The sequence below is a fragment of the Agrilus planipennis genome, unplaced genomic scaffold (assembly GCF_000699045.2).
Source record: "Agrilus planipennis isolate EAB-ADULT unplaced genomic scaffold, Apla_2.0 scaffold8, whole genome shotgun sequence".
Classification (NCBI taxonomy): domain Eukaryota; kingdom Metazoa; phylum Arthropoda; class Insecta; order Coleoptera; family Buprestidae; genus Agrilus; species Agrilus planipennis.
In genome coordinates this window covers 2841821-2852380 of record NW_020442461.1, presented here as the reverse complement: position 1 = coordinate 2852380, position 10560 = coordinate 2841821, and the positions used below count along the sequence as shown (strand labels likewise).

General features: G+C 30.0%; 3 protein-coding genes across 7 annotated transcripts in view; 1 reads left to right on the top strand and 2 right to left on the bottom strand.

Moving 5' to 3' along the window:
- The window catches only part of LOC108734059 (zinc finger C4H2 domain-containing protein), an 8438-nt gene extending 5665 nt beyond the window's left edge, over positions 1 to 2773 (bottom strand). The window contains exons 1-5 of one of the 3 annotated variants that reach the window (XM_018465451.2): positions 2581 to 2773; positions 2354 to 2525; positions 2118 to 2296; positions 1834 to 2064; positions 1317 to 1678 (exon numbers count right to left, since the gene is read on the bottom strand). In XM_018465451.2, the coding sequence (XP_018320953.1) occupies positions 1546 to 1678; positions 1834 to 2064; positions 2118 to 2296; positions 2354 to 2525; positions 2581 to 2639 (774 nt within the window). In that variant the 5' untranslated portion in view covers positions 2640 to 2773 and the 3' untranslated portion in view covers positions 1317 to 1545. Of the gene's footprint in view, positions 1 to 1316; positions 1679 to 1812; positions 2065 to 2117; positions 2297 to 2353; positions 2526 to 2580 lie in introns of those variants that run through there. The other 2 variants (XM_018465450.2, XM_025980768.1) reach the window with 2 other exon arrangements.
- Positions 2774 to 3077: 304 nt separating this feature from the next.
- On the top strand, positions 3078 to 7067 carry LOC108734031 (threonine-rich protein). Of its 3 annotated transcripts, XM_018465415.2 has the most exons (4): positions 3086 to 3186; positions 3275 to 3350; positions 3409 to 3480; positions 3757 to 7067. In XM_018465415.2, the coding sequence occupies exons 2-4, from the start codon at positions 3287 to 3289 to the stop codon at positions 4230 to 4232; spliced, it is 612 nt and encodes a 203-aa protein (XP_018320917.1). In that variant the 5' UTR covers positions 3086 to 3186; positions 3275 to 3286; the 3' UTR covers positions 4233 to 7067. The 3 variants fall into 3 exon arrangements, with proteins under 3 accessions (XP_018320918.1, XP_018320919.1, XP_018320917.1); XM_018465416.2 differs by having other exon boundaries at positions 3078 to 3350; positions 3853 to 7067; XM_018465417.2 differs by having other exon boundaries at positions 3081 to 3350; positions 3886 to 7067.
- Positions 7068 to 7523: 456 nt separating this feature from the next.
- On the bottom strand, positions 7524 to 8888 carry LOC108734032 (cell division cycle-associated protein 7). The gene is made up of 3 exons (XM_018465418.1): positions 8563 to 8888; positions 8308 to 8517; positions 7524 to 8248 (listed from the first exon to the last, which is right to left on the bottom strand). Exons 1-3 carry the CDS (start codon positions 8719 to 8721, stop codon positions 7601 to 7603), a joined length of 1017 nt encoding a protein of 338 aa, XP_018320920.1. The 5' UTR covers positions 8722 to 8888; the 3' UTR covers positions 7524 to 7600.
- Between the last annotated feature and the right edge of the window lie 1672 nt (positions 8889 to 10560).

The following is a 10560-nucleotide window of genomic DNA, read 5'->3' as shown; positions in this document are numbered from 1 at the left end:
AAAATAATAAAATAAAAACACTTGGAGTTTACAAATAATTTATTATAACCACTATAATTATGAAATAAACGAGTGTTTTTATTTTATTATTAAAAATTGGAGGGATTGGAAAAAGTAGGAGAACAGAAGACGTTATGGATGTCAATAAGAATCAGAAGAGATGGGTTGATAAGACGCCTTCTGAGACATGAAGGGATAGTTAGGAGTTAAGAGGGGTAGAAGTAGACCTACGTTAGATTGTTGTTCGAAAATATCTAGTTAACGATGTAGATTAATTCTTTGTTATTATTTATTAAGAGATCTTCAAGAATCGCTATTAAGTGAATGTGCATATTTTTCTATAAAATTCTCGTAGATGGGAATGGTACACATACATATGTACCTACACATACATTTTGTTTATGTACATAATATAAAACTACAGCTACAGTTTGTTAAAATAAAATTGTGTTTAGGAACGCGAGCAAGTAGTATTTTATGTTGTTTATAGACTGCGTAATGGCTTAGCTTAGTAGTAAAGTACGATAAATTCATTTTCCGTTCGTGTCGGCGAAAGAAACTCAAATATACCATTTCTATATAGCGATCCCGACCAGCGGCCCAGGAAATTTCTATTTCCATTTCAAAGCCTGCTTGTGGTTTAATGCAATGTATTCAGTTACAAATGGAAATTCGTTTTCCTTGTTGCATTTACGCTATAGCTTTGATATCAATTGGATGTTAAGGTGAAGGAAATAAATTAGAATAAATAATTTGTACATCTAAAATACGTTTGTGTAAATAAAATGGGAGAGAAAATCTGTAATATTGAAATAACTGCCTTTTTTAATGGTGGACCAGGGTGCCCCAAGCCCAAGCTTTGTCTAATTATTGGGAGATGAAAAGTATTTATTAATCTTTTGAGCTTTGANATAGGAATAACATTTGTAGGACTTTTGAAAATGTTTATATTTGGAAAACTAGGCAAGATAAAAGTTGTTGATTTCATAATTGTGTATACAAAGAATAGAACTAACTTTTAGTAATTGTTTATTTTCAAATTAAATAACGCACTAATGGACCACTCTATAAAATCTGCATTTTGTTATTGCTATTACTTGGAATTGAATTTTTAAATCCTACAAAAAATGTTTCTTCTAATGCTTGCTTAATTTTGAATTGTAAAACGTCACCTGTACAAATTTTTTCTAATTTTGTTTCTCCTATAATTACAATGCTGCTGTTTAGTGGATAAACATTTGTAATTAATTTTTAAATAAATTCAATATATTATTGATAAAGTAAACGTCTTTATAATATAAAAAAAAACAGCAATATTCTCCTGATTAATTTATTAACAGAAACACACGATAATGTGAATTATAAATCATAAAAAATGTCTTTAAATAAGTACTACGATTTTATTATATGCATTAAAAGTACTTCCTATAATCTAAATAAAATATATTGTATAATTCCTACAATATTACTTATTAAACATTACAACAGTCAGTCACTGGAATAAGCTACAAACAACTTTAAATTGTTTTATGTAATTTGAAAAAATTAGTGGTCCTTCTTTTTTGGCTTTTTTGGATTCCTTGACCTGGACTTTGCTTTACACAAAGGACAAATTGGTGCGTTTCGGTGAATCTGCTGATGACAACTGAGACATGATTTCATGGGTGGCGGTTGTTGTCTATAAAACATTGAGCTCTCAGTAATAAGGCAAAGCAAATTCTATTGGTCAAATATTTGTTAAATACATTAACAATAATTACTTTCCTATGTTAAGTTAGAAAAAATGTAGATACAAAATTAAAACAAAAGCACCTCAAGTTGACAAAATCCGACCTGAAGGTAGGAGTGGGAGGTCCAGGCTGTGACAGACTTCCAGGTCTTCCTGTATCCTGCTTGTTCGATACCAGTCTTAGTGGATTGGGTGGCGTTAAAAATGTAGGAGGAAGAGCAGATGATAATGAGCTCATGGGACTGTCATTTGTTGTTAAAGGTCGAGTCCAGTCATTACCCTTCACAAATGACTGAGTACTGGTCTTGTTAGGTGCGAAAAATTGCGCAAACCGTCTAACAAAATACATTAAATAGTATACATTTGGCTGGTTAATGATATTACTCACTCAGCAGTGATTAATGTGCCTTCTTCTTCGTGTAACTCTGGAAGTCTCTCAAGTCCCAAGCATTCCCTTCTTAAACGGTCCACATCTGCTTTTAGAGGCATATATTCTTCATGTATTCGAGAAGCAGTATCCAATGACCTGCTACGGCTTTCTTCTGCATGTTTTATTACTCCTTCCATCTGAATAAAATAGATATAATACACTTTTGCTAACAACAAAGAAATGTGAAAACTTACAGCATTTATATCTGCATGTATTTGTCTCAGTTCCTCCACATGAGACATCTTTTCTTGCAACAACATGTCCATCTCTTGTTTGTATTCTGTTAAGCATTTTTCTTCCTGTTCTAAGTTTTCTATTTCTAAAAGTATCTTAGTTTTTAACTTTTCCAGTTGAATTGTTTTTGTACTGTAAAAATACAATATCGATTTTCTTGCATACAAGATTTACAAAATAATACTACCGTATTTCTTTTATTGCTTCCAATTTTGCATAAACTGCTCGTTCATCTGTGGAGGTCATTTTAATAGCTATAAATACACTTACACTTACTTAATAATAGTACAGAATATTTTTTTAAATTTTTAAAATAAATAAATTTAATAAATATACATCAGACATCCATTTTTCGAATGACAGAACCATTGATAAGAGAGTGGACAGAACCCAGAAGGTTGACAGTCAGGATAAGCAACTAAAATACACATAACTCTGACATAACTTACAAAATTCTTTTCTGTTTTAATTCATTAATCTATTGAAGAGAGCAACAGAATTCAAATATTCTGATCAAAAATAAAAATTTAAAATTAATTAACATTAGCTAAGTAAAATATATACTCTTTCTGTCTTTTTGTATTTTCTCAGATTTTGTGTTGTGATGTTTTCTATAAATGTAGTTTTTTTAATTATAGATAAGTTTTCAGCTATAATTTCAGCTCTTTGATACGAAGAGATCTTCCAGAGCAGTCCATAGACTGTCAGTTCACTGTCATTGTCATCGAACAGCTGCTAAAAAAGAATATATTATATTTTAGAAAAAAACCTATAAAATAGACGGATTTTCCTGGTGATTTGTATATAATTTCGTTTTGTGATTGTTAAATTTATCAATACAAGTGTTATTGTTATTGATATTGTGATACATTAATTTACAGAAAAAAATTAAAATGAACACCTTTATTGGTTTTGTCTTTATTAGTACTCTACTTGGAACTTGTGTGGTTTCAAATGGTAAACTGCTGCAGCAATTGTTAATATGTATCATTTTAATTTGTTTTATCTTACTTAGGTGATGAAAATGTAACAACCACAATTTCGACAGAGGTCACAATCGCAAATGTAACTACAGAAGTTCCCACGAGTAAGTTTATGAATATGTATTATTTAAATACTTTCTGGCTGCTAGTTATTGTGTTAGACTTATCTTTTTGTCTTTAAAGTTGCGTGGTGATGCAGTTGCTTTAATGCCTTCATTAATTCTTAAATGAACTTTGGTTTACAAATTTACTGTTTTCCTCTTGAAAAATATAGCTTAATGTTTAATAAATAGTATATGTTGCTTTAATGGTGGTTGCTGCATAGTATGTTCTTGCTTATGTGATGTTTTAAATGTCTTATACGTTGTGTATGTTCCTAGGCAAAAAGCTTGTCACAAATGTTACGTTAATATCAACAACAAGCAAAACTTCTACAAAATTTGTAACTAATTCAACAACTATTGTTCCAACTCCTGATTCTGAAAATGTAACTGTTACATTGGCTCCAGCATCTATTAACACAACTCCTGGAACAACTCAGGCTGTAACTACCAATAAACCACCTGAACCACACACTTCAGACGTACCACACACTACAGATACACCAGTTACTGCTGGAACAACTCAGGTTGTAACCACCAATAAACCACCAGTTACTACTGAAGTACCACCCACTACAGAAGTACCACACACCAGTGAGGTACCAGTTACCACTTCAACTCCTCAACATGGTCGACATTTTGATGGCCCTAGTTTCATTGGGGGCATTGTTCTTGCTTCTGGTCTTATGGCCATAGGTTTTGTAGCTTTCAAATTCTATAAAGCTCGCACAGAAAGAAACTACCACACTCTCTAAGATACTAATAAAGGCTATCAATCTTAGGTACAAAGTAATATATGTACGTTATAACGCTGTTTCTGATTTTGGTTTGTTTTTTCTTTTAACTGGTTTAAATCGTTTTAATCTTAAAAGATCATTGTCATGCAAACATGGTCAGTTTGAACATGAGAATAGCCTTTAAAGGAAGACAGCACTTATGCTCTGCTGTTAAAGTAAACTATTAAATTGTCACTTGATATTTGGAGAGCATGAAAATTATCTTCAGTTGCAAATAAAATGTTTAATAATAAGTAAATAATCATGAATCGCTATTAGAGATTTATTGTAATTTACAATTAATAATTTCAATATGGAAAACAAAAACGATTGAAATGTGTATTGAATTTTACACATGTATTACATTTTCATACAGTTAAGAGGTGAAACATTCCATCTACTTCTAATTTGTTCAATTTTTCAAAATTATTGATTTACTTTGTACATTTTTTTTTTTCAGTCAAAAACTATTAATTTAATGTCATAATATTTTTTTAATGAAAGTACTGGGATCGATAATAGTATAAAAATGGCACCCATTAACAGACGCTAATAAATTTTTGTAATTTTTTTTATTGTCCTTTATACTTACATTCACAACAATTTGGGATTACTCCATTGGTCAAACACAATTGTATGTAATTTATTCAATTTATGAATTAATAGAATAAGTATAAAATTATAAAAAAAAACATTTTTTAGGGAGCCTATTACACATCCTGTTATGAGGACCATTTTCATACTCTTATCGACCCTAGTCCCTTAAGCATGTTTTTTTTAAGTCGGTTTTCATAGTTGTTTATTAATAAATAATCAATATATATTTTTGAGAAAAAGGTCAATCTTAAATGTTTGTAACAGCATGTCTACAGAAAAATATATAAAATGTTGTGAGTGTATGTGAGTTTTGTACATATGGTTTTATTAGTATTTTATGTAATTTTGTTTATATTACGCAATAGTTTTTGTATATATAATTGCTTTACTAATTTTATATAAGCAGGCAACTAATTTAAAATTTTGTATGGTAATGTCGTAGTTCAAAATGTAACTGGCAGCTAATTTAGTCTACATTAAATTAAGTTCTTTTAGAAGAAGCACATGTTCTGCTAGTCAAAAAAGATGTAATCATGTTTAACTTGTGATTTTAACAGTATAAACCATACGTAACTAATTTTAAATAATGTTTATACAACATTGTGCATCTTTTGAAAAGTTTGAAAATGTTGTTTTAATTTGTTGCCTGTGCAATTTTATGTGATAAATGTTAATTGAATGGTCAAATTTCACTTTAGCCGTCCTGTTGTGAAATACAAAAACTTGGTAATTGTCTATAAATCGAATATTGGTAAAATTATAGAATCGGGGTGTTGTACAGTATAATGCCAACCCTTTTTCCATTCCCCTGACTTAATCATGTATCTCCCCCTATTTTTTAGTATTCTACAGGTTCATCCCAATCCTCTTCAACCTAATTAATCTTTCCACTCCCTCTGACCATGTACCTACATCTAGACAATTACCATTAACTTTCTATTCTGTTATTATTTTATTTTCCTTATAATTTCAATAAGAGGATAACAGATAATTTTGAGTGCCTAATTGTAAATATTAAAGTCGCCTCGATTCTTCGATTTTTCTTAAATTATTCAAGACAGGCTTTTGTCGCTGCATATTTTTTTGTTTCTAAATTTTTTAATTACCTATAAATGGTATTATGTAATTAATGCCAACCATCATAAACTGATCATAACTATTTTTAAATCTCTGATTTAAGCAGCCTTAAGATTTTGTCTTAAATACACATTTATGTTGCAAAATTAATTGTACAAACAACTTATTTTTACTATGGCAAATGCAATGTTAAATGGAGGAATTCTTATACTTAAGAATGAGTAATTTTTTAACTGTACACTTACTGTAACAAGTTAATAAGGCGAATGTATTTCTATCTTTGCTTTGCTTCTAATTTTTTTGCCTTTTTTGTAGCATTTACTTTAAAGGCGTTTTCTCAGTATTTCATATAGTGCATTTTTTAATACCTACATAGTTACTACTTTTGCAGTGAAAATATAAAGAATTTACACGCGTAAAATGATGTTACAATAACTATAAATCGATTGCACTAACGTATTAAATATAAAGTTTATGTCCATATTTAAGTGCTCTTAATGATAAGACTAGAAAACGTTGCAAATTTAATTTTGAAAGTAGATATACGTCAATTATGTCTCCATATATAAAATAATATAAAGTGCTATTTATTATTTGTTAGCCATCGATTTTTACTTGATAGTATAGTTTCGCCAATGGTAATTATCTACTAAGTTCAATTATGATCTCTCAATTTAAAGACCATACCATAATACACAGATTATGTAACGTACATTTAATTCTAATGCTTTAAAAATGGTCCAAAAAATTAATTACAATGCAATAGTAAGGTTTTTATTGTAAATGTCTTGTTTTTAAAATTGTCTCGCATATATCGTGTTTGTACTTTACTATAGATGTAGTTTTAAAAAATTTTGGGAAAATCAAAAATTTAGGCAGCTTGTTCTGACTTATAAAAACTCTTTGTTTTTAATTGTAATTTTCTAGCTAAAATGGGATTTTCGAAACAGTACTTTAAGAAATTGTTTTTAGGACATTAAATTTGCAAAAGTAGTTGTAAAGTTAAGGAGAAACTTTGTTGTTTATTGCAACTTATTTTAAAACAATCTGTATGTAATTACAAAACAAATAACAAGTTTTTAAACTATTTTGTGAATGTATGGCAGTTTATATACGAAATAAACATAATTACTGTTGCTACTTATATTTTTTTATACCTTTTCATAATTTTTATGATTTAGTGCAAAGCAAAAAGTAGTAAAAAGACAAAACGTTAGGCCTTAATTTTTAAGCAATTATCAATGCTGTAAACTCAAATTTTACACATTTCTAGAAAACACTAAGAATTATTAATATATTACGAAAAAATTAAAATAATGCCATACTTCCAAGGATATAAAATAAAAATTGTTTTTAACGTAGAGGATTAAACACATTAATATTTTTTGGAGTTGTTAAATTTTACAAAGATTTAAAATTCATGATCAGAAAATAAAAAGTAATTGAAAAATAATGAACACGTTTATTTAATCTTTTCAGATTACATCCACAGTCAAAAATTGTAAACTGCTTATCAAAAATATTGTATAATAATAAAAATATTGTTTACTTAACTAATTTGTACAGTNTTTTCACAAAATTTCTGCAATTCATAAAAGTAAATTACTGTAATTAAAAACTAAACAAATACTGAAAAACAAAAACAAAACAGCCACAAAGTTATAAAATGCAAATCAAGAATTATCATCGTTGTCATCATTTTTATACCCTTCACTGTCCTTCTCTTCACATTTAACTGATTGCAGCTCCCTTACTACAGGTTTACCAAAATCATCAAATCCTAACAAGTCATCTGGCGTTTCTTCATCATGACTGTTTTCAAAATTGTCTCCAATACCATTAAGGCTTTGTAGAAATTCATCAACACTTCTGTATCCTTGTCTTTGAGCAATTGGGGCCAAAATTCCAGTTGGTCTTTTACCTTTTCGTTTTCGACAAAATGAACAATTGCAGCGGTCTCTACAACCAGGGCACTGCCAATTTGGGTCCAAAAGAACTGTTGCTGCATCTTCCCCATAACGATTCTTTAAACATGGACCACAAAACTGGCCTCTGACACCAAAGCATCTTCCACTACGACAAACAGTCTTACTGTCTAATGTTTTCTGGCGACACTGGTGACAAGATGTTCCATTCTGACTGTACACTTTTTTAGTGCTCGATTTGGCTATTTTGGCCAAGTATTCAGGTGTTACATCTTCTACAGGAATGTAATTTACCACTGATGGTCTACTGGAGGTGTTAATTCTAATCCTCGGTCTGAAAATCACTTTCTCCAAGTTTTCTATTTCATCATCATAAGGTTCATTTTCAAAATCCAGCTGCAATTATAAGATATGTGTAACTTGGGAATAATAATTAGACGTTTCATGAATATTACCTTATTATAATGTATGGGCTCAATTTTTGCTATTCTTAATGATTTTCTTCGCTGCAGAGGAATTTCGTAGTTAAAAGTTACTGTTCTGTCTTTATGAGACCTTCTCTTTTTGGGGGCTGATAATGACTTTGCAGTGCCATTAATAGATTTTGAATAGTCCTGTATACTTGCTAAAGCTCTTTCCAGTCCCTCAGGATCATCTGCAAAGACCTAACCACACAAATACTTATCGTCTTGAAATCCAATTATACGTACAAATTGATGCATTTTCCTGATATTTCGTTCCCGCTCCCTTTCCAGATCACTTTTTTCATTTGTTTCACTGTATTCCTTTTCAAAATCACTCTCTTTTCCATTGTATTCATTGAAGGTTTCGTCAGTATCACTATTTTGGAAAATCTCTTTCGAGAACATTTTTTAAAGAAGCAATTCAATTTTAAATGTGTAACTTCTGAATATCTTACATAAAAAAGATTATATGCGTTAAAATTAACTTAAAAACAACGTAGATGGTAAAAAATAACCTAAAACTAAAACACTTCGCGCCAAATTGTTCTCTATCAGTTTCTTTCATAGAATTCTTTTTACTGTTTTTGAGACGCGTTCCTTATCCTGAAATTAGACGATTACGAATTTAACATGCTCACATATTAGAAGAGATTTTTACTTACTACTAGTTTTTTCCCCCTATCAATCACTGTGAGCTCGAACAATACTATGACGTAGTGTCGGCCATTATTCTTTTCTAATTGTTGCTGTTGTCGGCCATCATTTTTTCTAATTGTTGCTGTTGTCGGCCATCATTTTTTCTAATTGTTGCTGTTGTCGGCCATCATTCTTTTCTAATTGTTGCTGTTGTCGGCCATCATTCTTTTTCAATTGTTGACGCATTGTCACTGATGTCGGCCATTATGGTTTTTTAATAGATGTATAGTAATCAATTATTAAAATTTAAAGAAATTGTTTGTAAATAGGTATGCAACACATCGTACACTTCAGCATAAATTGCTGGTACTAACTTTCATTTACGAAATACTGCTTTGCCCTGTGCTCTTTTATAACTAATATTAGTAACAGACAATATGTTAATAAGATTTAGTAGATTAGTAGTTTTCCATGTAAATATACAAGTTCGAATACTTTAACTAGGGAAAAGTTAATTTTAACGCAGGTTTCATAAAATTAATAATAATAATAATAACTTTATTTAGCAAATAGCTATACAAACTACCTTTAAGATTAATAATTTCAATAAAATAATGTAAAATAACAATAAAAAATAAATTTGACTAACCTACTCCAACTCTATTAAGGTAATTACATTCATGTATGTACAAAATGCACTTGAAATTTGTATTATTTATACAAAAATGTTTCAAATCATTTTAAAGATATTAAATCTTCGTTAATAACGGTTTTCATATGAAACTGTAGTGTCTTCTTGAATGTAATATGAAACTACATAATGTATTGGGTGCTTTTGTCAATAGTTATTTACTTTATGTTTTGTAATTACATTGACATTGATTCTTATTTAGTCTGATCAAAAGTCCTACTTTTCGCTTATGTACATTTAAAATCGATTACCAAGTTTGAAGTGATTGGTCGTTTTATCAACTGTTTATCATCGCATTCGCCTTTCGCTCGCGGAAACATCAGAAATTGATTTTGGTCAATATTTCCACAATTTCCGGAAATAATTTCGCGTACCGAATACTCAAAGGGACACATTAATGCATCCGCTCGATTCCCATGGTTCTACAGAAAAAAAAATGGCTCGAAATCGAACTTTGTGTCCTTATTAGCGCAGCAAGTCAATTTATCACTTTTATGAAAATTTTGTGCGGGGAAAATACATAACAAACAAGTATAGAACCGAAATTAACTGTACATTACCATTTTTAAAAAAAGGAGGAAGTTCTCAAGTCGACGAGTATATTTTTCTTTTGTGTATGACCACGCATAACATTTTACAGAGTAGTCCGATTTCGATAATTATTTTTTTATTGGAAAGAGTATACCCCGAAGTTGGTCCCATATAAATTTGGAAAAAAAATTCCAACCCTAAGGATACGAAAACAGGGAATGATTGTTGATTGTTGTTCACTCGCTGATTGTAATGTCTGACCATGCATAACTTTTCACAGAATAGTCCGATTTCGATAATTATTTTGTTATTGGAAAGAGTATACCCCGAAGTTGGCCCCATATAAATTTGGAAAAAAAATTCCAACCCTAAGGGTAGGAAAACAG